The sequence below is a fragment of the Sciurus vulgaris genome (genome assembly GCF_902686455.1).
Source record: "Sciurus vulgaris genome assembly, chromosome: 15".
In the NCBI taxonomy this organism is placed as follows: Eukaryota; Metazoa; Chordata; class Mammalia; order Rodentia; family Sciuridae; genus Sciurus; species Sciurus vulgaris.
This window is the reverse complement of record NC_136476.1, coordinates 15,862,715-15,889,332: the sequence shown is the minus strand read 5'-3', so window position 1 is coordinate 15,889,332 and position 26,618 is coordinate 15,862,715. Positions and strand designations below refer to the sequence as shown.

Sequence of the window (26,618 nt, the reverse complement as noted above, 5' to 3'; positions counted from 1 at the left end):
TACCTCCAAGTTTGTTTAGCACATTGGAGATATATTATCTTTTATCCCAGCAGCTCCAGACGCTGAGATTCAATCCCAAATTTGAGACAAGCCTCAGCAACTTAGCGAGGTCCTAAGCGACTTGGTGATACCCTGTTTCAAAATAAAAAAATGTTTTAAAAAAAAGGCTGTGGAATGGGGCTCAGTGGTAAAGCACCTCTGTGTTCAATCCCCAGTACCAAAGAAAGAAAGAAATATCTTTACTCTAAAAACAAATGTGGGAGACCCTGGGTTCAATCCCCAGCACCACAAAAAAAAAAGAAAAAAGAAAGAAAGAAAGAAAATAATGTGTACAAGATGCTTCTTTTTAGTCTGGAAAGTTACAAATGTTGTTTTTTCCCCCAATACTACTCTTTCAGACCAGAATTTTTAGTTTTATTTCCGGTATAGTTGATCCCCTCCTTTTAAAAAGTTTTGTAAGTTTCTCACTTCTGTCTTTTAGTGTTTTCTTCCTGTTTTTCAGCATTCCCTTCCAGAACAAAACACCTTTTACACAAGTCTGATGAGTTTTATTCTCACTGGCCCAAATTAGCAGTAGGGAAATTTAGAAATAGGGAAAGTGTAGGTAGTGTCCAATTTTAGATTTTCATGAATGAATTGTGTTCTCTGGATAGCAATTAGATACTAGTTGTGTAATAAAATCATGTACTTTTAGTTAGTAGGCCTAATACAAGATTTGTAGCTGAGTATTTTCTACAATGCATTCTTTCCATAAGGATAAGATTTCATCAATCTCCATTTTCTCTTTCTAGCAATTTTTCCTAAAAGAATTTTAAGTATAGGTAATAAATATTTGCATGTTCATAGGATTTTAATAGATTAGTGCTGTATAAGAAAGAAGTCATTTAAGAACATTTGTGCTTCAACAGTTGTTATTCTAATCTCCCATCTTTAATATCTGCTATATCCTAGATGTTTATCTTCATTATGGATGTGATAATATGTGAAAAATCATTGTAAGCTCGGCGGGTCTCCAAGGCGGGACCAAATGTAAGCTTGGCAGGCTTGGCGGGCTTGATGGGCTTGGTGGGCACAGTTAGCGGCCAAATAAAATGGGACAGAAAGTGGCCAGAGCAAGCTTTATTGGAATTTGGCTCTTGGGTGAAATTCCCAGACCCCCAGGGTATAGGGACCCAGAGAAAATCGCACTTGGCCCTGGCTGCCCAGGGTTTTTATAGACTGGGATGGGAGGGGGTCCTATTGAGTGACAGGTGGGTATGAAGGGTCAGTAGAACTTTCCATCCACCTTGCTGCGAACTTTCTGGTCACCTTTTGGCGGGCTGGTCTTTGTTCCAGCTGCTCAGCTTCTTTGTTCCAGCTGCTCAACTTTGCCCCCTACAGTCGCCTAATTTCCAACCTAACAATCATATCAGTTATTAATTTTCCAGAGGCTATGACTTGCTATAGAATTTCCATACTGATTTATGCAGCTCTTAGATTTTCCCTCCTTTTCCGTATTACTTATTTTATTAATATTTTCATGGCCAGTGCTCACTGTAGTGGTACATGCCTATAATCCCAGCCACTTGGGAGGCTGGGGCAGGAGAATAGAGGGTTCAAAGCCAACCTCGAGCAACTTAGCAAGGCCCTGAGCAACTCGGTGAGACCCTGTCTCTAAATAAAATACACAAAAGGACTGGGGATATGACTCCATGGTTAAGCACCCCTGCGTTCAATCCAGGTACCAAAAAAACTTCTTTTTCATGGCCAGAAAAATGTGTATACTTCAAATTCTAGCAGAACAAATATTTATTTGAACAAACACAAAGATTCAGTTAAAACAAAAAGAAAAGAAAAGCAGTGTTAGTAGCCAGTTTTTAAAGTCACACATCACTTAATGACAGAGATGGCTACCATTACAGTCCATCCTATATGTGGTTCATCATTGCCTAAAAATATCATTACGTATTACATAACTGTATTTAGTTTTCCAGAAAATTTATAACACAGCAGTCTTTGAAAATGGTTGAATGTGGACACATTAATTCAGAGATCTACAACTTTGTTCTGAATCAAAGCTGTTGAAGTCCTTGGACTCAGGGGAGTTTGTGGTGATATTGCCACTAGCTATCGTACAGTGATTCAGGGGTCTTTAAGGGACCATTGTGTCAAGGAGTTAAGGGCTAAAAAGGACCTCAAGAGCTACTATTCTACATTACATTGAGGTAGATGTAGTCAGCCATACTTCAACTCACAATAAAGCAAAATGAGGGTAATATTGTACAAATGCCAAAATACAGATAACAAGATGTTAAAGCCTAAAGGAAGATCTCTAGGAGTAAAGAATTCTAAGCTAATGCAAAACAGGCCTTAGTTTATGAGACTAAGACACTATTAGTCAAAACAGGATTTTGTAAAGGAAGAAAAAGTTATTTTTCTTTTATCCTTCTAGGATCTTAGTTGAGGCTCTAACATAAAGAATAACAAGAGAAAAGGACACATTTATTTAATATGAGCTTTATGTGACATGATTTACACAGTTTTTGGCACTCTTGGGGATTGAATTTAGGGCCTCCTATGTGCTAGGCAAGTGCTCTACCCCTGAGCTACACCCTACTCAAGTTTTGTGTGACATGGGAACCTTCATAAAAAAATAAAGACATGAAGAAATGGTTAAGCCCAAGTGCTTTTGTATTAGGTTTGATGAAGAGAGGAAAGTCATGGAAAAATGTGATAAAACAAAGTAGTAAACTCAGGGAAACTTAACTAGACCTATTCATTTGTTTTCTCTGCCTTTGGAAATAATGATGCTCTTTTCCTCCAGGTACCAGGAGCGCATCTCTTAAATGAGGGCCTTAAAAGGGGAAAGTCAGAGAGGTTTTCTTATACCTGCTGTTTCTCAAATTCCTTCATCTTAAAATATTCAGTTTGCCAAGACACCATATTATAGACTAACATGTTTTGAATACTGCTGATCTGAACATGTTACTTTCCTATTGTAGGATGTCATGAATTACTGATTTTCCTGGACACATGGTACATTAGGCATATGGGAAAACCTAGCTTTCAAACTTCAGTCCAATGACTGAAAGGGTTATAGAGTGTATAATTCATCTATATCCACCTTGCTTTTTCTGTGTATTAAGACTTGCCTAACATTATAAGAAATTTGACCTATTGATAATGTTGCTGACATAACTTTTTGAAATTTTAAATGTTCAAGTTAGTCACCTATAATTTAAATTTGTCCTCTGTTAGGGTTTGTATAAGAAGTTTATAGATGCTTCTCAACTGAGGATGGAATTACATCCTGATGAACCCATCATATAAGTTGAAAATATCATAAGTTAAAAATGTGTTTAGGAGTTAGAATGTAGCTCAGTGGTAGCACACTTGCTAGCAAGTACATATCTCAGTTTGATCCCTAGAATCACACATGCAAAACAACATATGTTTAGGATATCTAATCTTTCAAACATCATATCTTAGCTTTATCTATCTTAAGCATGTTCAGCATACTTGGTTACAGCTGGGCAAGAAGTATTCAACACGAGCTATTCATCTTTTTTTTTTTTTTTCCCCCTTCAGTGTTACTGGGAATTGAACTCAGGGATACTTTACCACTGAACTATAGCAGCACCCCACCCCCACCCTTTTTTTTTTTTTTTTTTTTTTTTAACTTAAGAAAGGGTCTTGCTAAGTAGGTGAGGCTGGCCTTGAACTTGAGATTCTCTTGCCTCAACTTTCTGAGTTACTGGAATGAGTTACAGATGAGTTACGGATGAGTGCCACCACACCCAGCAAACAAATTGTTTCATAATAAAGTATGTAGTTAATTGAATACTGTACTGAAAGTGAAAAAAAAAAAAAAATTCTTGTATGGATTTGTTTTCAAACCATGATCAAGTCAAAAATTTATGAGTCAAAACATTTTAAGTGGTAGACCATTTGTACTTTGATAGTAGATGTCAGAGATGTGTCTTTTTATCAGACATGGTAGCTCATACCTACAATCCTAGTTAATGGGAACCTGAAGCAGGAGGCTCACAAATTCAAGGCCAATTCGGGCAACTTAGTGAGAGCCTATCTCAAAATAAAATTTTTTAAAAACTGGGGATGTAACCAGAGCACTTGCATAATATGCATTAGGCCCTGGGTTCAATCCCCGGTACTACCACAAAAAAAAAAAAAAAAAAAGTATCTTTTGTGTAAAGTTTCATTTTTCAGGTTAAAATGTTGAACATTATTTTACTTGTCTAAATATCATTTGCCACAAATTATGTAACAAAATTTGTATACAAAGAAATATTAAGTAGAACATGAAATGTTGAGGGAAGGTAGGCTCTTTGTAAGTAACATTTATTTTAGATTGAAGTAATATTCTGAATGTGGGAAAAATTTAAGCCTTTTCGCCCATTTGTCTGTCTTTTGAATTGTCAAAACTCATATACCATCATTAGCAAATTTCCATCATTCATGGAGATCTGATGCCAGAAATTAGAGTAGAGAAAAAATTCTTCAAACATACCTGCTTCAACCATGGGAAGCAGAAATGGTACCATGTTTGTACTTGGCAAACAGTGTTGCATATTTCTTTCTTTTTTTTTAGTGTGGTAACATGATACAGGAATTTTTATAAGCAGTCTTTATGTCAGTCTTTATGGCAATCTCTCCCAGTTACTGGAAACAATTCTGGACCATCACCAGAGAATTTTTAAAACAGAATAGAGGCCCTAACTTGAGTTGAAAGAGAGATGAGTTGAAAACTATATTTGATAGAGGAGAAAGGAAAGAAGGCAGTGAGAGGAAAGGGGATAAGAAGAAGCTGGTGCTTCCCTTTGTGATAAGACAATTTTAAATAGCTCTGCATAGGGCTGGGAATATAGTTCAGTGGTAGAGTGCTTGCCACCAAACCCAAGTCCTGAAAAATAAATAAATAAATAGCTTTGGGCTGGGAGATTGCTCTGTTGGTAGAGTGCTTGCCTTGCAAGCACAAGACCCTGGCTTTGATCCCCAGCACCGCAAAAAAAATAAAAATAAAAATAAAGAATAAATAGCTCTGAATATTCAAAACTTTAGGTCTTCAGAGAAATCAATTGAAAGGTTCACAAAAGTTAGAACCTTAGAGGCAGCAGTCACCTTTATTTCATACACTGAAACTTAGAAGTCAGATCAGTCTCGACCAGCATTCCCCACTCATTTTTCCTTAGATCTTTTGATCTTAAGGCCAGCACCTGCTACTCCCTTGTAGAAGGGCTGCCTTTGGCATAAATGGCATAATCACTATTAGATTTCAGACTTTAAGATTATTAATAAATGTGTGAGTTGTGGTTCAGGGCAAGTCTGACATTTTATATAAAATTATTTTTCAATCATCTTTTTTTGGACTTCCAAAAAAGAAACCCAAAGATTTACTGAAACCATTCATTACTATTCCTGATTTGTTCCAAATCACTTATGAACAGTATAAATAACCTTGGATATATAGCTGAATTATTAGAAAAGTAAGAGAGACGCCGCGCTGCACTTACCCCTTCCTTTCCAGCCTCGGCCTCGGACCCTAAAGCATCTGTGATGTTGATGCCTAAGAAGAATCGGATGGCCATTTATGAACTCCCTTTTTAAGGAGGGAGTAATGGTAGCCAAGAAGGATGTCCACATGCCCAAGCACTCAGAGCTGGCAGATAAGAATGTACCCAACCTTCAAGTCATGAAGGCCATGCAGTCTCTCAGGTCTCAAGGTTATGTGAAGGAACAGTTTGCATGGAGACATTTCTACTGGTACCTGATCAACGAGGGCATCCAGTATCTTTGCAATTGCCTCCACCTGCCACCTGAGGTGGTGCCTTCCACTCCACACCGTAGCCGACCAGAAACTGGCAGGCCTCGGCCCAAAGGTCTGGAGGGTGAGCGACCTGCAAGGCTCACAAAAGGGGAAGCTGACAGAGACACCTGGTGCTGACAAGAAAACCAAGGCTGGGGCTGGGTCAGCAACCAAATTCCAGTTTAGAGGAGGATTTGGTCGTGGACATGGTCATCCACCTCAGTGAAGTTGGACAGGATTATTTTGTTTTGAATAAACTTGTAACCAGAAAAAAAAAGAAAAGAAAAGAAAAATAAGAGATTTTATATAAAATGAGTTGTATAACTCTTTGAGAGGGAGGAAGGAATCATATTTTTTAATACTTAAAACCCATGTAGGGGGGCCAAGGATGAAGCTCAGTGGTAGAGTGTGTGTGTGTACTTAACATGTGCATGACCCTGGCTTCAATCCCCAGCATGCATAAATAAGCAAACAACTAAATATTTTAAACTGCGTATTTATATTTTTTTCCAGGTACTTGAAATATAAACTGTTAAAAGATTTTGTTCCCTTCTTCAATCTTAGGCCAAAAAGAAATTCTTTGTTTATCCTGGGATTAGAAAGATGTTTCACCCTTGGGCTGGGGAGATAGCTCAGTTGGTAGAGTGCTTGCCTTGTAAGCACACAGCCCTGGGTTTGATCCCTAGTACCAAAAAAAAAAAAAAAAAAAAAAAAAAAAGAATGGAAAGATGTTTCACCCTAGACAAAAGTGAAGTAGAGGGAATAAAGATTCAAATGCAAATGGGATTCCAAAGACAAATTTTCCTACTCTTTCATAGTGATTTTTCAGTACTGTATTATTCGTCCAAAAGACCGTTTCCCCCTTTTCAACCTAAGCCTGATGCTTCATTAATTTTTACAAATGTCACCAATCTTGTTTCATGGAAGTTGTCTACTGTGTACTGTTACCACATACAGTTGAGTACCATCCTGCTTTGTTTTCTAATATCTGTTTCTATGGAAAGTGTTAAATAGGCTTACTTCCAGGTCCTGAAATGCCTTTTGTTTCAGGTAACCAAGCAACCTTTTTCTTCTATTAACTTAGAAATATGGTAGGCAAATAACCCACATTTCTGTTGAAATATCTAGCCTACTTCTTTTCCTCTTTCCACCCATTTAAAAACACAAATCTGTGGGCCTATCATGTGTGAACCCCTGGGTTCATTCTCCAGTACTGCAAATAAATGAATGAAAGAGAGAGACAGAGAGAGAGATGATAGATTCCCCATGAATACAGTATTAGCTCATAATTAACATCACCATGGTAGTAGAAAAGAAAAGAAAAGCTAGTATAAAACAACAGCAGGCAGACTGGAGTCTGTGTTTACAATTGAACCTGTAAATTTTTTTTATCAGCTTTCTGTCCCTCTGGGGCATTTGACAGAATCTGGAGACCATTCTTTTTTCTTTTCGAATCTAGGGGCACTTTACCACAGAACCACATCCACAACCCTTTTTGATTTCTATTTTGATACAGGGTCCACTAAACCTTAAACCTTCAACCTTCAACCTTAAACCTTGCTTAAGGTTTTGCGTAGTTGCTGAGGCGGCCTTTCAGTCGTACTGCCTCCGCCACACAGGTGTTTGGGATTAGAGGGATTAGAGATGCCTGTGCCACCATGCCCAGTGTGAATCTCCTGTATCTTAGGTCAATGGTCTCAAACTTTTCATCTATAGAATGCTTTAAAAAAACAAAAGCTGACTTAGGAGTCCCATGAACACAACAGGTTAATAAAACAACTGTCTTCAATGGGGAGAAGGGAGCCCAGAACTTAAATACTGTGAGATGAAGGTTCACTGGAAATAGATTTGATCATTAAAATATTGCAAGTGAAAAAATGGAAAAATTGGTATTACCTGTCTTGAAATCCACATTGCTCTGGAAATGTCTGGCCTGACAGTTTCATGTTACTTTAGTTTTTTACACCTAAGAAACTGTTTCCTTTTTTTACTAAATCTTTTTATTTGTATTGTTTGTTTGTTTTTATTGCAGTACTGAGGATTGAACCCAAGGACACTCTCACTGAGCTATATCCCCAACCCTTTTTTAAATTTACTTTTTATTTTAAGACAAGGTCTTGCTAAATTGTTAAGGTTGGTCTTGAATATGCGATCTTCATGCCTTAGCCTCCTGAGTAGCTGGAATTACCAGTAACTGAGATCACAGAGTTGTACCACATGCCCAGCTAAATTTTTTATTGAATGAGTTTAGGCACTTGGTTCTCACATCCAAAACTTAGTACCTCCTGATTAATAATTTTTATCTTATTGATTCTCATTTTTATTCCCACTGAGTAGCCCTTATCTCTTTAAACTTCATTACTTTGAACAAATAAATTCTCTCCTTTTTAATATCTTTGCATCTCATCTCAACTATACTCAGATACCTCTGTTGGTCCGGAGGCCAGTAAAACAGTGGTTGGAGTGGGGGTGGGGAGAGCCTTAATCCTCTTAATTGTTTCAAGACCTCCAGTGGAGAAGTCTGTAGCTGCAGGAGGCTCCCTGGAGCGTTCTCTCCAGAGAAGTCCTGCTTTTAATATCTGCAGTAGTGTGGGAAAAGCCAATAGGTTGGGGAGAGAAGCCTGCCTCCACAATGCAGGAGATACAAAAAAGTCATACTGTTTGGAAGAAAATGAGCCACCATGCTTGGCACTAAGTCAGTGTTTTTAAAATGAATTATGTTGTGAAGAATTTTTCCTTACTTTTTCAAAACATCTTTGAATTTAAAGAGTATATTTACATCAGAATATCTCCAAATTAAATGCCTTATTATAGAATTTTCTAATAGAAAAAACATTTAAATGCTGATACGAATTGGTGCTTATCACAATTTATAATTGGAATGGAAATGCAGAAGCTTTATACTTTCTCTTAACTTGGTGATGTTTCTATAGGGAAATGGCTAGAGTAATGAGCAAAGGTGAGTACCTTAAGAATGGAGTATATGGTGTGAAGAAAGAGACTATAAAAAGTTTAGTAAAAATCAAATGTTTAATTTGTGTTTTTTTGCCTAAAGACTAATTTCTATAAATTCTTTTATTTTTACCACTAAATATAGCAGTTCGGTTATTCAGTTTATACATTATCAGATACCTTCTCATACTATGTTTTAACTATCATTTTTTGTTATTAATTTAGGATATTGGACTAAGAGTAAATATCAGTGTTTATTATATTTTAAAAAGTTTATTGACTAAGAGACTATTGAATTGGAATTTTCAATTTTATATTTCACTAAATTTTTACCAGTTTAAACTCCAGATGACATCCCAAAATTTTCATATCAAAATAAATACATTACTAGAAATAAATACTAAGTATCACATTACCAGACAAATGAAAAGTTGATATTTTATACTGTAAGACAATTAATTGATTAGGAAGGAAAATATTGTTTTAAAATACAACCGAAGAAAGGGCTATTTAATGATTAAACTTTCATGATCAGCCTGTTCCTTTGTCTGTGGATGTGTAGCTTATTTGAAAATTCGTGTGAGTTTGTGGTGGCAGAGGTTGTTGGGATGAAGATAGTTGAATAGTACATGCTATCTTCCAGAATCCAAGCAAAATTAAAAGATAATGAAGACCCCCACTGTAAAGTCCATTTTCTTTCTAGTCCTCATTTCCTTCCTTGCCTCCATCCCTCATATGAATAGTAAGATCTGCTGTCAACAGCTGAGGAAACCCCTGCAGCTGAGTCTTTCCCCTCCCAATAGAGTGTGACTTCATGAATTAAGGATTAGGAATGATATTGCAGAGAGTATGTCTTAGATCAATAAGTACTTTTAGCAAGGATTGCCCTCTGGGATATAGAAACAACTGCTATTGTTAAACATTCCCCTTTAATGGTAGTTTGGAATGCAGTTTTCCTGTTGAGGCTCTGAAATGATGTGTCATTTCTGACTTGGAATTTTAAGGGTAAAAAGGTAGAAGCCAGGAACTGGGTTGTAGCTCAGTGGTAGAGCACTTGCCCAGCATGTGTGAGACACTGGGTTTGATCCTGAGCACCACATATTTACAAATAAAGTAAAGGTCCATTGACTATTTAAAAATATTTTTTTATTTAAAAAAAAGGTAGAAGCCAGTATGCAAGAAGTCCTCTAAAATTAGAAATTATATTCTGTTGATGATAGTTGTGAGAATTATTGCAGGAATTCTTCGGGGAATTTTCAGGAATCTGATGTAGTTTGGGGATGGAGGGTAAAAGGGAAAGGAAAAGATCTCAGTTGCTTAGAGCTGACCACAGGAGGTCACATATAGCTGTTCTTTAACCTGAGAACACTAAGTTTTTCTTTTTTCAGATTGCGTCTTAAACCAGTGAATAAGATATTTTATTGAATTTAACATTTTTTCAAAGCTCTGCCACATGTGTTCTTTTAACCACCCTGTAGAGGTAGGAAAAGTAAGGAAGTGGCCTTAGAAATTTAGATGACTTACCCTATTCAGCTAGCAAGAAGCAGATTTAAAGTTAGGGTCCAAATTTTTTTTTTCTTAATCATTATCTCTCACTACTCCCTTTCATTTCAGTATCAGATCTCACAGGTTTGACACAAGATCATCCTCCATGACTTGAACCATTTCTATATCAAATTAACCAAAACAGAATTTTTTACTTATAAAATTAAAATATACCTGTTAGAAAACCTCATATTGTATAACCACGTTTCTACTAACCGAGACTGAGCTGCATTTTAAAAAATAACTTACTAGAATCTACTTGCTTTATTAGGTTAAAAAAAAAAAAATGTCTATAAGAAGAGTCCAGGGTAATAGCAAAGGATATTACCCCAGACATAGCTCTGAATTTCAGAGCAAAAAAGTATTGCTAGGAATGACAGACAGGAAACTTGTTTCAATATGCAATTATTTTAAATAGCATCTTCCCAATATACAGGACACTGTGCAGCATATTATAAACATATCAAGGTGAGTCTCTGCTACCAATTCATTTGCAATCTATGCAGAGAGGAGAGTCCGCAGGTAGCTTGGGCACAAGGAATACCAGGTATAAGTAAAAGGGGAAGGGAACCAAGAGAACTTAAGGTAAAACTTCAAAGGAATAATAAAATGAAAACAAGATTGAGAGGTCTAGAAAAGACATGAATTAAAAGTAGAAGAGTGATATAAACAATGTTTGCAGGAAATTCTGTTAGGAAGAAATTAAGGGAATATAAACAAGAATCCCCTTTGCTCTCAGAGACAATACAGGTAATCATGAGCTGTCTCTGTGTCCTGTTAGTTCCTTGTAAATTCCTTGTTCTTTTTAGTTTTGTTTTGTTTTGTTTTTTCCTCATTACTTAACCTTGGTGATCTATGAACATTCATCAAAGTTACCAATCAGAAGGAGGCTTTGTTCTTCCTTGAATATACACGTGAAGAGAAAACAAGAGTTGAATTTTTGGTTTGTCACTTGACACCTAGCCTTAAAGATTGGGTTATCACTTTTTTGTTTTTCTTTTACCAAAGTAAACATATATTACAGTCTTGCTGATATAAAAGTGATAAGTACTACAGTTTTATCAGTCCCTCCATGTGGCAGTAAGTATATGGCAATAAGCTCTATAGGATGACCTCTGTGGCTACGCTTTTCAGTTCCAGCATTTCTTGTAATAGACGTGCTCTGAAGGTTAATTAGTGATATGAAAGTTGTGTCACCACATTTCAGGAGTATCAAAATATCCAAGAGTGAAGTTTTAGTCATAAGTAACTCTCTATGTCAGTGTACTATTATATAGTGACTTTAAACCCTGACTTGCCTAGATCTTCTTTCATGTTTTTAAAGGTAAAAGTAGAGTTTTCATTACTTCCATCAGTCATTTACCTGTACATGAATATTACTTTTTGACATTGATTGATGCAGCAATCTTTGATTTAGAATTGTCTGCCCTAAATAATTTTCATTATCTCCCCCCCGCAAAAAAAAAAAAAAAAAAAAATTGTTTCTGGCCAGAGCTGAATATGTTACACTGATGAGAATTCTCTTCCAATGCACTGTTCCATTTACTTTTCTTTTTTTTTTCCATTTACTTTCAAATACATAATCTAGAGACATAAGGAAGTAAATCGTAACTATGTTTATTCAGGGTACTTGAAATTTGAGAGTATTGTTTCCTTAAAAATCATAAGTAGCGTATGATGTAATCCCATAGTATGGTATTAGAATCTTCCTCTTTTGGGCATGATGATGATTTACAGTCACATCAGGAAATAAGACTTTGTGAAATTCTACCAATATTGAGTGTCTACTATTTGTACTCAAGAGGGTGGAGTACCACAGGCCACTGTTTACCAAAGCACCTAGTCATCACATAAATGAGAGTACAAGTACAGCTGATATAGGTTAAAGGTATAATGACCAGGAAATGAAGGCAGTGTCAATAAAGTTGCAGCAGAGAACATATTCTATCAAGTACTAATCTGTTTTAAATCTGTCCCTATGGAAAATCCTAAGAATATAGGAGAAATTTTACCTTACTGACATAGATGTTCCAGCTGTTGACATGTTTAATTATACAATAGAAAAAGTCATGTTACTATTAAAACGACATTGTCAAAAAGTCCTAAGGGATTGTTTTTTAGTTGAGTGGAGATTAAGAATACAGATTCCTGGGACAATTCAGTGCCACTGTTCTCAATACTAAGGTGTCAACACTTTTAGTACCCATTATAAAGAAGGAGACTCAAAGAAGTGAAGGTGACTTTCAAAGATTATATGACAGGGATATGTCAAAACTGGACTAGAATCTTGGTCTCCTGTCTACCAAAGTAGTGTTCTTTCTCTTTTACTTTCAAAATTATATTTTCCAGTGTTTATGATGGTCCATTGAACACTTCAAATTCTGGCTTTAATTTTCATTCACAAATATGTAATGAACAGGACTGGGGAAGTAGCTGATTGGTGAAGTGCTTGCCTAGCATGAGTGAGGCCCTAGGTTCAATCCCCAGTACCACACACACAAAAACATATATATGTATATATAGATATATTTATGTATATATGTATATAGTTATATAGAACATTTATTAACTTCATTTAATTTTTTTGTTTTTAATTGTAAAAGATATAGTACCTTTTTAAAATATTTCTTTTAGTTGTTGATGGGCCTTTATTTTATTCATTTTTTATATCTGGTGCTGAGAATCGAACCCAGTGCCTCACACGTGCAAGGCAAGTGCTCTACAACCGAGCCACAACCTCAGCCTTACAAGTACCATTTTTTAAAAATGTATTACTATCTCCCTTGTCGGTAAACATAGTCTATAGAAGTGATCTGTGTTTTTCTTTGACCACATATTGCACTGAAATTATTAGTTGTGGTATGGGCATGGCCAAGATTGTTCAAATGATTGTTTCTGGAAATTGTATTCTATAGAGAAATGAAGCCAAAACTGCTGTTTAGTATCTCTGAAGTTTTCTTGGGAAAATATTCAAAATATACCCATTTTCAAGAAAAATTAGGAAAAACATATTTAGGTGTTATTTTCTGGTGCTGGGACTGGAACCCCTAGTGCTCTACCACTGAACCATACCCCCAGCCCTACTTAGGTAAATTTAAAGTTCTTCCTTCATGAATTTTGTAAGGAAAAAATATACATCCTGAAGTGATTTAAGAATTTATAGCTATTTTTAAAGGTGTATTTTACTACATTTTATAGGTTTTGTGACTACTTGGAAAGTATAGTTCCTATTAAAATGATATTTAGGGCTGGGATGTAACTCAGTTGGTAGAGTACATGCCTCGGATGCACAGGGTCCTGGATTCAATCCCCAACACCCCCCAAAATAAATAAATAAATGGTATCTAAATCATTCTCATATTTAAGATCAAGATTCTTTGGGTAGGTAAGTATAATATTGAGGTAGAAAAATAATGCAGAAACTCTGTTACTTCTGCTAGCCAAAAGCTGCTACCTTTAAGAGCAAACTTCTTTACTTACAAGGGAAAAAAACTGGTGCCCCTTTAGAAAACTTAAAATACCTTGGGGAGTTTTCATTCAGGCAAGGTGTCCCCTGGCTCTAATCCCAGCTATTCAGTAGGCTCAAGCAGGAAGGCAGCAAATTCAAGGCCACCCTGGTCAGTTTAGCCAGAACCTGTCTCAATATTAAAACAAAAAATAAAATGGGCTTGGGGGTATAGCTTAATGGTAGAGCATTTGACTAGCAAGTGAGGAGCCCTGGATGCAGTCCCTAGCAACACACACACACACACACACACTCACACAATTTGTTCTTTTTCGTTTGAGTTAAGACTCTTTGGAGACCGGTAAAAAATGTCTACCATTTTCCTTTTTGAATATGTGATGTATAATCTTGAACTGAGCATGCTCAAGAAGGTACTAAGCCCCCTACTCAGCTTTCCTATGTAAATAAGTATAGATTTCCCAATGAAATCCCTCTCTCTGACATAGGAGAGCAGTGCTTCACAATAACTCCTTTGCTCTCCTTACTTGCTGCGAGTAACAAACCTCTCTCCATGCTTTTATCTTCTGGTTGCGCTCATTGATTAACACTCAGAAAGAGGAGAACACATAGGGTTCAGTTACATGCTTAGACAGCCTCTCACTGTACTCTTTGGGAGAGTATAAGGCTTAGATTTAATGTTTTGAAAGAGAAGGCATACCAAGGTGCCACTTTTATGACAAAGAAAGTAGAAGTTGTAAAATGCTAAAAATTTTATAATTCGTATTTTCATAAATGTGTCACATTTATAAAGAAGGAAAAATGTCAATTTAAGTGTGTATATTTGCTTTACTGTGAGATATGCATATTTTTATTCAGAGCTATTATCCTAGCAAAATCCAAATGATTCTCAGAAGGAGCCTAAATCTGAGAAGAGCATAGTTGCTTTCAGCAATTCATTCTGTTTTTAGAATTGGCTATTATAGTCTCAACCAGCAATGGGGACACTAGAAAACTCCCACTTGAGTATGAAGGCAATATTATTTTGATAAAGGTCAAGACTTCTCAAAAGGTTTGTAAGCATAAGAATTTCTTGAAGAGTTTATCAAACAGATTCTTGGGACTCATTCCCAAAATTCTGGTTACCTAAATAATTCAGGGAGCCCAGGAATCTGCATTTTAATAGGCTATACAACTATTTGTTTTCTTAGGGAGTCACCATTCCCAGGAGTAGATGAGCTAGAGAACTAGGACCTTTTGACTCCAGACTCCAAAACAAGTTAGCCATTTCAAACCTTTTTTACATGTAAATTTTAACACCGACAATGCTGTGAATACTAATTTATCCTTGAATTAGCAATTTAGATAACTTAAGGATTTGTTTCCCTTGGGGGTCTCTAGTATGAAACCTTATTCTGATTTCCTTTGAAGCCTCAGATGAACCTAACCAAGAGAGACTTTAACATTGTTTTAAAACTTTAAAAATATTGAAGCCAAAAAGCATTGTGAAGATTTTGCTAATCTGTTTGAATTATTGGAACTTTTCCATGTTAATTTTAATGGTTTAGAAATTGTTAATCTATTTTTTATTGCAGAGTAAGTAAATTTTTTTGGAACGCTAAATTTTTTTGGAACACAAGTATACCAGAATAATTCAACACAGACATTTTAATAATTATTTTTATTTAAATCATATGTCAAAGAGGATTTTGGTTTTGTTTAAATTTTAATTTGTTTTTCCCAGTTGGGGCTTTCGAAGTATAATTTATGTACTGTAAAATTCACCCTTCGTAGTACAGTTTAAATTTTAACTAATGTGTGTATATATGGTGTATACATAAAAAAACTTATGTATACAGTTGTAAGAACAACATCACAATCAAAATATAAAACATTTCCTGTGGAATGAATTTAACAAAATCATGCTATGTGCATATGTAATACCCAAAGGGAACTCTTCCTTTATGTATATGTAAAAAGTATCAATCAAAAAAAATGAATGTAAGGAAGATCAGTAGAAGGAAAGCAAAGGGAGGGAGGAGGGGTGAAAGTAGGGAGGAACAACAGGAACTGAAATAGAGTAAATCAAATGCATGCATGTTTGATTTTTGTCAAAGTGAACCCTACTCTATATATAAATGTAACGTTCTAATAAAAAATATATGTATATAAAACATTTACATTACCCAAGACATTTCTCCATACCACTTTGTAGAGATTCCTGCTCACTGCCCACCCCTGGCAGGCACTACTGTTTTCCTTCCCCACACTTTCACCTTTCCTGAATGTCATATATTTAGAATCATATAGTAGTATGTAGAGTTTTGAGTATGATTTCTTTAGCTTAACATAATGAGTTGAGATTCATCCATGTTGTGTGAATTAGTGTATAGATCCCTTTTAGTGCGGAGTACTGTTTTATTGTAAGGGTGTCACAGATTGTTCATTTACTCGTCAGTGGAGGGATGTTTAGGTTTTAGCAATTATATTATCATGCTGCCATAAATATTCATGTACTGGATTTTGTGTGAACATAGTTGTATTTTCTTAAGCAAGTATTTAGTAGTGAGATTGCAGGGTTGTATGTTAAGGTTATGTGTATTCCAAATTGTTTTCCTTTTACATTCTCACCAGCAGTGAGTGGGAGTCCAAGTTCTGAATCCTGGTCAGCACTAAGGATTGTCAAGTTTGTGCTTTTTGTTTCAGTTTTCCCTGTATTCTATTTTAGCCACAAATGAATAGCTATATCCCATTGTGATTTTAATTTACATTTCCTTGATGACCAGTGAACATAAGCCTCTTTTCATGTATTCATCTTACAGCATTCTTTTTTTCTGTTTAGATCTTTGTTTCTGTTTAGATTTCTGTGAAGATCTTTAATTCATGTCTTACTGCATATTCTTGTTTTCTGATTATCGAGTTTCAAAGTTCTTTGTAAATTATGGATATCATCAGGTCTGTGTTTTGCACATATTTTCTGCCAATTCCTGACATGTTCTGTTTGTTTTTCTCATTCTCTTATAGTGTCTTTTGTCTGTTTTTTGAGATGGGGTCTGGCTATATTGCCCAGGCTGGTCTCAAACTCATGGACTCAAGTGGGAAACACCTAGTGTCGCCTAGTTTGAACAGGAGAAATTTTTATCTTATGAAGGTCCATCTAATAAATTATGATTATGGATCATGGTTTTGTTATTGTATCTAAGAACTCTGCCTAGCTAAGAATCACAAATAGTTTCCTCTGTGTTTTCTCCTCCAAGTTGTATAATTCTGTTGCGGGTTTATAATTTATTTCCTCTTAATTTTAGGGATATCTGACTGTTCATGCATCTTTTATTGAGAAGAGCATCCTTTCTTTATTCAATGACCTTTGTACTGTGTTGAAAATCACATAGTACAAAGTAATTATGTATATAGTGTGGGTTTGTTTCTGGATACTTTCTGTTTCATTAATCTATGCATCTGTCCTTTCACAAATGAACCTTGAGTATTGCAGTTTTCTGGTAAGTCTTAAACTATGTTTTGAGAGGCCTCCAACCTTGTTTTTTAATAGTTTCTTTACTTTTTCATATAACTTTTAAAATCAGCTTTTCATTTCTACAGAAAGTCATTGGTCAATGCTGGAAACATATGAATATAGTTTACTTTTGTTTAGTGACCCTATATATTATAATTTTATTAAACTCATTTTTAATCTTTAGAAAAATTTTTAATTTTTGGAGTTCTTTTTGGATTTTCTACATAGAAAATAATTTTTTTTTTTTCCTAAATAAAGACAACTTGGTTTCTTCTTCCCCATCAGTCTGAACTTTAACTATTTCTGACTTCTTCACACTGCCTAGGACTTTCAGTATGATCTAGAAAGGAGTGGTGAAAGTAGATATTCCTGATCAGATGGCAAGGCATTTTAGTCTTTTATTATGAAGTATGATATTTTCTGTGAGTGCTTTGTAAATACTTTTTGTCAGCTTGATGATGTTTCATTTCTTTTAATTATAGTTTGCTGAGAGCTATATAACCAATAAGTGTTAAATTTTGTTAAATGAAGTTTTTTTTTTTTTTTAATTTAGAGACAGGGTCTTGCTGAGTTTCTTAGGGCCTTGGTAAGTTCCTGAGGCTGGTCTTAAACTTGTGATTCTCCTGCCTCAGCCTTCTGAGTCTCTGGAATTATACAGGCATGCACCACTGCACCTGGCTAAATAAAGCTTTTTCTACATCTCTTGAGGTCATTCATGTGGCTCTTCTTCCTTAGACATTTGTTTGTACATTTTTTTTTTTTTTTTTTTTGGCAGGGGGCCAGGGTACCAGGAATTGAACTCAGGGGCACTCAACCACTAAGCCACATCCCCAGCCCTGTTTTGTATTTAGAGACAGGGTCTCACTGAGTTGCTTAGCGCCTTGCTTTTGCTGAGGCTGGCTTTGAACTCGAGACCCTCCTGCCTCAGCCTCCCAAGCTACCTGGGATTAAAGGCATGCGCCACCCCACCCAACTCATTTATTGGTTCTCGAATATTGAATCATCTTTTGTTTTCTCAGGATGTGCCCCACTTGGCCAAAATATATATGTTGCTAGGTTTGATTTGCTAGAACTTTTTCAGAGATTTTGTTTGTTCGTTTTTGTGGTACTAGGGATTGAATTTGGGGTGCTCTACTACTGAGTATATCGCCAGTCTTTTTGAAATTATTTTAAATTTCAGGGTCTTACTAAGTTGCTGAGGCTAGCCTCAAGCTCCTTATTTGTCACTGGGATTATATATGGGTACACTACCATGACTGACTGATAATTTTCTTTAATGCACAAGTATTTAATTTTGGTTAAGTCATATTTACCTACTATTTCGTTTGGTCACTTATTCTCTTGATGTCACATATAAGAATACTTTGCCTGACTCAAGTTTGCAAAGATTTGTTCCTTGATTTTCTTCTAGATTTTACTTTATTCCTAAAGTAATTTTGAGTTAATTTGTGTGTAGCAGCGGAGTATGGAGGCAAACTTCATTCCTCTGCACCTGGAGATCCATTTGGCCCAGAACAATTTGTTGAAAAGACTATTTTTTCCCTATTTTATTATCTTGGCACCCTAGTCAAAAACCATTTGATCAGAATGTGAGGGTTTATTTCAAGACAGAATTCTATTTTGTTGACGTATACATCTATCCTTTGCCAGTATTACCCAATCTAGTTTACTATAGGTTTGTAGTGTGTTTTGAAATCTTGGAATGTGAATCCTCCCATTTTATATTTCCTTTTCATTATTGTTTTGGCTGTATTGAGTGCGAAGATATTATGGGTTGAGTTCCTGTCTACTACAACAAAGCAAATACTACCATAAAATGAGTCACACAGATTTTTTGGTTTTCCAGTAAAGATAAAAATTATGCTTATATATTATAGTCTTTGAGTGTACAATACCATTACATCTAGGAAACCAATGTACATACTTTTAATTAAAAAGTACTTCTTGGGGCTGGGGATATAGCTCAGTTAGTAGAGTGCTTGCCTTGCAAGCAAAAGGCCCTGGGTTCAATCCCCAGCACCGCAAAAAAAAAAAAAAAAAAAAAAAAAGTACTTCTTAATGGAACCACCATTTCACCCAGTTCTCTCACTCCTCAGTACTTTTCTAAAGGAGTTAAAAATCAGCATAATACAGTGACACAGCCACATCAGTGTTTATAGCTGCACAGTTCACAATACTAAGCTGTGGAGCCAACCTAGATGCCCATAACAGATGAATGGATAAAGAAATTGTGGTGTGTGTATCATGGTGGGATATTACTCATCTATAAAGAAATATGACTATGACAAATGTCGGTAAATGGATTGATCTGAAGACTGTCATGCTAAGTGAAATAAGCCAGTCCGAAAGGGCAGATGTTTTCTATGATATGTGGAAGCCATTTCACAACTGGGTAGTGGGAGGAGTACAAGTTCATTGGAATAGACAAAGGGGAATGAAGGGAAGGGAAAGGGGATAGGAGTAGGAAAGAATGTGCTATAACTTTCCTGTGTACATATGTGAATACACCGCAGTGAATCCCACCATCATGTACATTCACGAGACTGGGGCCCTAATTAGAATAAGATATATTCCATGTATGTATAATTTAGTCAAAATTGACTGTACTGTCATTCATGTGTAACTAAAAAGAACCAATTTTAAAAAATCCTAATAATCACATGTGCCTTCAGCAACTCATCTTTTTGCTGGTAGAGGGTCTTCCCTTAATGTTGATATCTTCTGATCAATCATGATGATAGGAGGTTAGGGTGGCTGTGGACGTTTGCTGCGTTGACTGACTCCTGCTTTCACAAGATTTCTCTAAAGCATACAGTGCTGTTGATAGCATTTTACCCACAGGTGAACTTCTTTCAAAATTGGAGTCAGCCCTCTTATATCCTGGAACTGCTTTATCACCTAAGTTTATGTGACACTCTAAATGCTTGGTTGTCATTTTCACAATATTGGTAGCATCTTCACCAGGAATAGATTCCATTTCAAGAAACCAGTTTATTTGTTCATCTGTTAGAAGCAACTTCTCATCCATTAAAGTTCTATCATGAGATTGTAACAGTTCTGTCACATCATGAGGCTCCAGTTCTAATTCTAGTTCTCTTGCTATTTCTCCCACTTCCTCCACTTAAACTCCTTAAAGTGTCCATGAGGTTGCTGTCAACTTCTTGAATGCTGCTGTTAATATCACTATCTTGACCTCCAATAAACCATGTTCTTAATGGCATCTACAAAGATAACTCATTTCCAGAAGGTTTTCAATTTACTTTGCCTAGACCCATCAGAGAAATCACCATCTATGGCAGCCGTACCCTTTCGAAATGTATTTATTTAATAATAAGGGTTGAAAGTTCTTGCATGGGCTACAGAATGGATGTGTGTTAGCAGGCATGAGAACAATAAAAATCTCCTTTATACTTCATCAACATTCTTGAGTGACCAAGGTGCAATGATGATGAGCAGTAATATTTTGAAAGAAATTTTTTCCCCCTGAGTAGTATGTCTCAATATTAGGCCTAAAATATTTAGTAACCATGTTGTAAACAGTTGTGCTGTCACCAGGTCACCAGGCTTTCTAGTGCCATTCATAGAGCACAGGCAGAGTGATTTAGTATAATTCTTCAGGACCCTAGAATTTTTGGAATGCTAAATGAGCATTGACCTCAACTTAAAAGTTACTGGTTGCATTAGCCCCTAAAAAGAGAGTCAGCTTGTCCTCTGAAGCTCTGAAACCAGGTACTGACTTCTCTTTAGCTATGAAAGCCGTAGATGGCATCTTCCAATATGAAGCTGTTTTGTCTACATTGACAATCTGGCCACATGCCTATTATAATCCCAGCGACTGGGGAGGCTAAGGCAGGAGGATCACTGTTCAAAGCCAGCTTCAGCAACTTAGGAGGCCCTGAGCAACTTAGTGAGATCCTGTCTCAAAATAAAAAATAAAAAGGGCTATGGCTGTGACTCAGTGGTTAAATGTCCCTGGGTTTAATCCCTAATACCCCCCCCCAAAAAATAAATAAATAAATAAATAAAGGAAGAAAGAAAATCTGGTGTTTGTTGTAGCTTCTTTTTTTTTTTTTTAAACTATTTTTGCAGTGCTGGGGATTGAACCCATGGCCCTGTGTTTGTAAGGTAAGCACTTTACCAACTGAGCTATCTCCCCAGCCCTGTTGTAGCTTCTTTAGTCAATTATTTTTGCTGGATCTTCTGTATAACTTGCTATGGCTTCTACATCAGCACTTGCTGCTGCCCCTTGCACCTTTATGTTAGGGAGATGGTTTCTTTCCTTAAACCTCAGGAATCATCATCTGCCAGCTTCAAACTTCTTTTGCAGTTTTCTCACTTCTTTCAGCTACCATAGAATTGGAGCAAGTTAGTGCCTTGCTGTGGATTAGGTTTGGACTTGGGGGAGTGTCGTGGCTGATTTGATCTCCTATCCAGACCACTCCAACTTTTTCGATAACAGCAATAAGGCTGGTTCACTTTCTTAATACTGTGTTCACTAGAGTAGCAGTCTTAATTTCCTTCAAGAACTTGTTCTTTACATTCATTATTCAGCTAACTGGTACAAGAGACCTAGCTTTCAACCAGCTCAGCTTACATACATCTTCCTCACTAAGAAATGCTTAATCATTTCTAGCTTTTGATTTAAAGTGAGAGAGCTGACTCATCTTCTTACTTGAACAGTTAGAGGCCATTTTCGGGTTATTAATTGGCCTAATTTCAATACTGTTGTGTCTCAAGGAGTTAGGAGACCTGAGGAGGAGGAGAGAGATAAGGAACAGCTGGTTAGTAGAGCCGTCAGAACATACACAATATTTATCAATTAAGTTTGTTGTTTTATATTGTTACGGTGGTTGGCATCCCCATACAATTATAGTCGTTACATCAAGGATCTCCAACAACAGATCACCACACCAAATGATATAATGAAAAAGTTTGAAATATTATGGAAATTAAAAAAATGTGACACAGACACACTATGTGAACATGTGCTATTGGAAAAATGGTGCCAATAGACTTGCTTGACCCAGGGTTGCCACAAAGCTTCAATTTGTGACAGTATCTGTGAAGCACAGTAAAATAAGATATCACTGTATGAACCATAGGATCATCCTGCCAGTTTTCTGAAAGAAAAAAAAAGCCAGAATTTTATAAAGATTGCATTGAGTCTATAGGTTAGTTGGGGGAGTATTGCCTTCTTATCTATATTAAGTATTTTTAATCCATAAATATGGGAATCTTTCCAGATACTTAGGGCTTCAGTTTCTTTCAGTGATGTTTAGTATAGTGGTCTTATGCTTCTTTTGTTGAATTTATTCCTATACATTTTATTCTTTTTTGAATTGTTTTTTGGTAATATATAGAAATGCAATTGATTTTGTATATTGATTTTGTTTTTACATGTTTTAATAACACTTAACAAGCTTTTAGAAAATAGATGAATATCAAGTACTATTCTGCAGCTGTAAATTGTTATCTAGAAATGGTGTATCTATAATTTAAAAAGATGAAATTGGAGAATATCATGCTAAGTGAGATAAGCCAATCTCAAAAAACCAAAGGACGAATGAACTCACTGATAAGCAGATGATGACACATAATGGGGGGGGGGTGGGAGGGGTTAGTGTTAGGGTTAGGGTTAGGGAGGGTGGCAAGAATGGAGGAAGGAAGGACTGTATAGAGGGAAAAGAGGGGTGGGAGGGGGGTAGGAGGGAGGGAAAAAATAACAGAATGAATCAAACAACATTACCCTATGTAAATTTATGATTACACAAATAGTATATGCCTTTACTCCACGTACAGAGAAACAACATGTATCCCATTTGTTTACAAAAAAAAAGAAAAAAATGACATAAAATAAACATCTAAGATTAATATGTAAGAGTTTTGATTTTTAGACTTTTTGTCCGTACATTTAGTTACACCCTCTTAGTTCATCAACTAAATCTTAAGTAGTAAAAGTTAATATTTGATTTTTCCTTTCCACTTTTAGTGTTAAATGTTTACAAAAGACAGTGAAGGATTCTTACCACATAATGTGTAGACCATGTGCCTGTGAACTTGAAGTTTGTGCAAAATGTGGAAAGAAAGAAGACATTGTTATTCCGTGAGTATTTCCTTTCACATTTAGATTTATTCTTAGTAATTGATATATGAACTTTCTTTTAATGAGACATTCAGTAACTTTTGTCTGAAGTTACAACTTATCACACTAATGTAGACATTTTTCTACCTATAGGAAAGGAGTCATTATTTTGTTAAATTTTTCTATTATTTCTATAAAAGTGGCACTTTATATTTTTAAGAACATCAGATACTTAGCCATGAGGTTCACATTTATTGCAAAAGAATTACTTATTGTGTAACAACTTTTCTTTTAATGGATACCTTTTAGCAATTTCTTAGAGCCTATTCTATTACAACAGTATTATAATTAGTTATATCTTAAATTAGTTTTCAAGAATTTTGTTCTCTGTACTTATTTTATTAAACTCCTTTATGAAATATAGTGGCAAAGGTTTCTTCAACCTGCATGGTTGGGAAATAATTAGAATTTTTTTCTTTAATCTTTAGGTTTAATAAAAATCCAGCAAAGACAGAAAATACTGAAGATCATGAAAGTTACAGCCATAGAAGAAACTGCAAAAGACATGAAGAAAGTGATGCTGATTTAGATTTCGATATTTATTTAGATGATTCAGATAATAATCAAATGGATTAATGACTGTATTGGAAGTTAGAGAATGTGGAATTTTGACCAACTTTTGCCTTTTTGGGTCTCATGAAAAATATTGTGAAATCCTAATGAGAAAAATCAGAAAAAAACTATAGAATATAGGTATATACCTGAGCAATATAAATCATGTAAAATGTTTGAATAATTCTCAAACTTTCATCCAGAGTTTTCTTATAACAAATTTTTTAGTTTGCATATACTAGAATATCTGCCAAAAAACATATCGAGGTATCCTGTTGCAGTTCATGAGAATTATTTGAGAGTATATTACCTAATATCGAAATAAACAAGACTCAGAATTGGTGATTATATAAGAACTATCTCATTCTTATTAACTTATTTTTACAAAGTAAGAAGATATTACTACAACTTGCATCAAAAATTAGTAAACCTCTGGCTTGACAAAAGCTCTCTTATATTTGCTTACTAAAAGCAAAAGCAGTTTATTTTTTTATAACAATGTTTAGCAAGTATATAACAATTTTCCTTTGAAAGTATTTTTATATACCTCTTCATACTGTTTTGCATTTTTCCTCTTGTGAAATATACATCCAGAAAAAAATGTACAGTTTACTAAATAATTACGAAAGAGAGTTTTTACATTTAGACGTGGATGAAGAAACTGCTGGGACCAGAAGCTCCCCAGGAAGCTCTCCTTCATCACAAGTTCCTCCTCCTTCCCAGAGTTGCCTCTAACCTGAATTTCAATAATTATTTTCTTTATCATTTGTACTCCTAAACAATATAAATTCACTTTGTCTGATTTTTAAACTTTCCTGTCTTCTTATTTTGAAACATCTCAAGCCTACAGAAAGGTAGCAAGGCAGTACAATGAACCTTTGTATAGTCTTCCCCTAGATTCCAATATTAGCATTTTACCATGTTTTCTTTATAACTCCATAAGTGATCATATATATTTTTCTAATTTGCAGAACTATTTGAAAATAAATGCTAAGTAAACATTTGATTTTGAACTTTATGTGAACAGACCTGCAATATACATATTATTTTTATCTCTTTGTTCATTTTTATAAAATTTGGAAGATTGATTCATAGCATCACAAAAATTATAATTTGTTCATTTTATATTGTCATTCTATGTAATTACATAGCGTAGTTTCCTTTCTAATATTAAGACATTTGAGTTGACTTACTCTTTTCCTATGGTAAGCAATATTGGTATGAGCACTGTTTTATGTGTCTCTTGATACATATGTGCCTTTCTGTTAGTCTATACCAGTGGTAAAAGAAATCAGGTATATGCATCTTCAGTTTTCCTATATAGTATAAAACTGTTTTTACAGAAGTATAGTTGTCCTCCCTTCCCTCAGCAACATATTACTGTTTATGTGCTCTGCATCCTTTCTAATGCATAATATCAAAATTTTAAATTTATGCCAATTTGATATGTGTACAATAATATCTCCTTGTTATTGTTAATTTCTATTTCCAAAATTACTTGTAACCCTGATCTCTTTTTATGCTTATTAGTGATTTTTTTTGTGATAGATTGTGCTAAGAAATAAATTTTGTTAAGTGTAATGTTATTTTTAAAAAGGCATAAGGAACTATATAAGGGGTAATGTCAATTTACTTTAAAATATTTTGTTGTAAAAAAAGTAAAGACACAGATAACATCTCAGTTGCGTCAAAAAATGTTACTTTAGAAATAAATAGTCTTCAAGAACTGTCAACCAAAATATAAAATCTTATCAAGATGTTAAAGAAAACAAGAGACAAAGGGAGGCTGAGGCACAAGGATCATGAGTTCAAGGTCAGTCTCAGCAACTTAGAGAGACCCTAAATAACTTAACAAGACCCTGTCTCAAAATTAAATATAAAAAGGTCTGGGGATATGGCTTAGTGGTTAAGTGTCACTGGGTTCAATCCTGATACCAAATAAATAAATACAAAGATACCATGTTCGTTCAAGATGTGGAAGTTTTGGGCTGGGGTCATAGCTCAGTTGGTAGAGTGCTTGCCTTGCGTGCATAAGGCCCTGGGTTCAATCCCTAGTACCGCAAAAAAAAAAAAAAAAAAAAAAAAAAAAAAAAAGGAAAAGATGTGGAAGTTTCACTTACTTTTTAAAAAAATTTTTTGTGGTACTGGGGATTGAACCAAGGGCCTTGTATAAGCAAAGCAAGGACTCTACCAACTGAGCTATATCTCCAGCCCCTGAAGTCCCCATATTCTAAGCTGCTAGCCTTACAAGTTTCTCTCTCATTAACTTGTGTGACTTTCCTTTGCATATAGGTTTATTTTGGTATCTATAAATTTATTTCCTTCCCTTTTTAATGTATAAATTTATTTAACTTTTGTGATTGACGAGCCAACTGAATCATGATTGGATCAGCATAGATTTTTTCCCATGTGAATTCTTGTAATTCCTCAGATGGAGCATTATCTAATGACATATATCAATAGCTGCATTTTATTCTTTAATACTAAGAAAAGTTGTTTTGCTTTGTTTCTTTTTTTTTTTTTTCCCCGCTTGGTGCTAGAGATTGAACCCAGGGATATTTAATCACTGACACATTTCCAAAACCTTTTTTTTTTTTTTTTAATTTTGAGACATCTTGCTGAGGGCCTTGCTTGGTTGCTGAGGCTGACTTTGAACTTTCCATCCTCC

At 35.3% G+C, this 26,618-nt stretch overlaps 1 protein-coding gene, 1 long non-coding RNA gene and 1 pseudogene across 3 annotated transcripts in view; all 3 read left to right on the top strand.

The window, feature by feature from the left end:
• LOC306644784 overlaps positions 1 to 3,641 on the top strand; it is a 36,379-nt gene extending 32,738 nt beyond the window's left edge. Inside the window, exon 3 of the long non-coding RNA XR_013759471.1 lies at positions 503 to 3,641. This is a non-coding gene — a long non-coding RNA (uncharacterized lncRNA). The remainder of the gene's footprint in view (positions 1 to 502) is intronic.
• The window catches only part of LOC306644778 (uncharacterized protein C9orf85 homolog), a 97,268-nt gene extending 72,937 nt beyond the window's left edge, over positions 1 to 24,331 (top strand). Inside the window, 2 exon segments of the mRNA XM_079112052.1 lie at positions 23,246 to 23,359; positions 23,827 to 24,331. Of these exon segments, the coding sequence (XP_078968178.1) occupies positions 23,246 to 23,359; positions 23,827 to 23,974 (262 nt within the window). The 3' untranslated portion in view covers positions 23,975 to 24,331.
• LOC306644777 (small ribosomal subunit protein eS10-like) lies at positions 5,245 to 6,118 on the top strand (annotated as a pseudogene). Its single transcript has one exon. The product of its transcript is annotated as a small ribosomal subunit protein eS10-like (transcript).
• Positions 24,332 to 26,618: the final 2,287 nt, after the last annotated feature.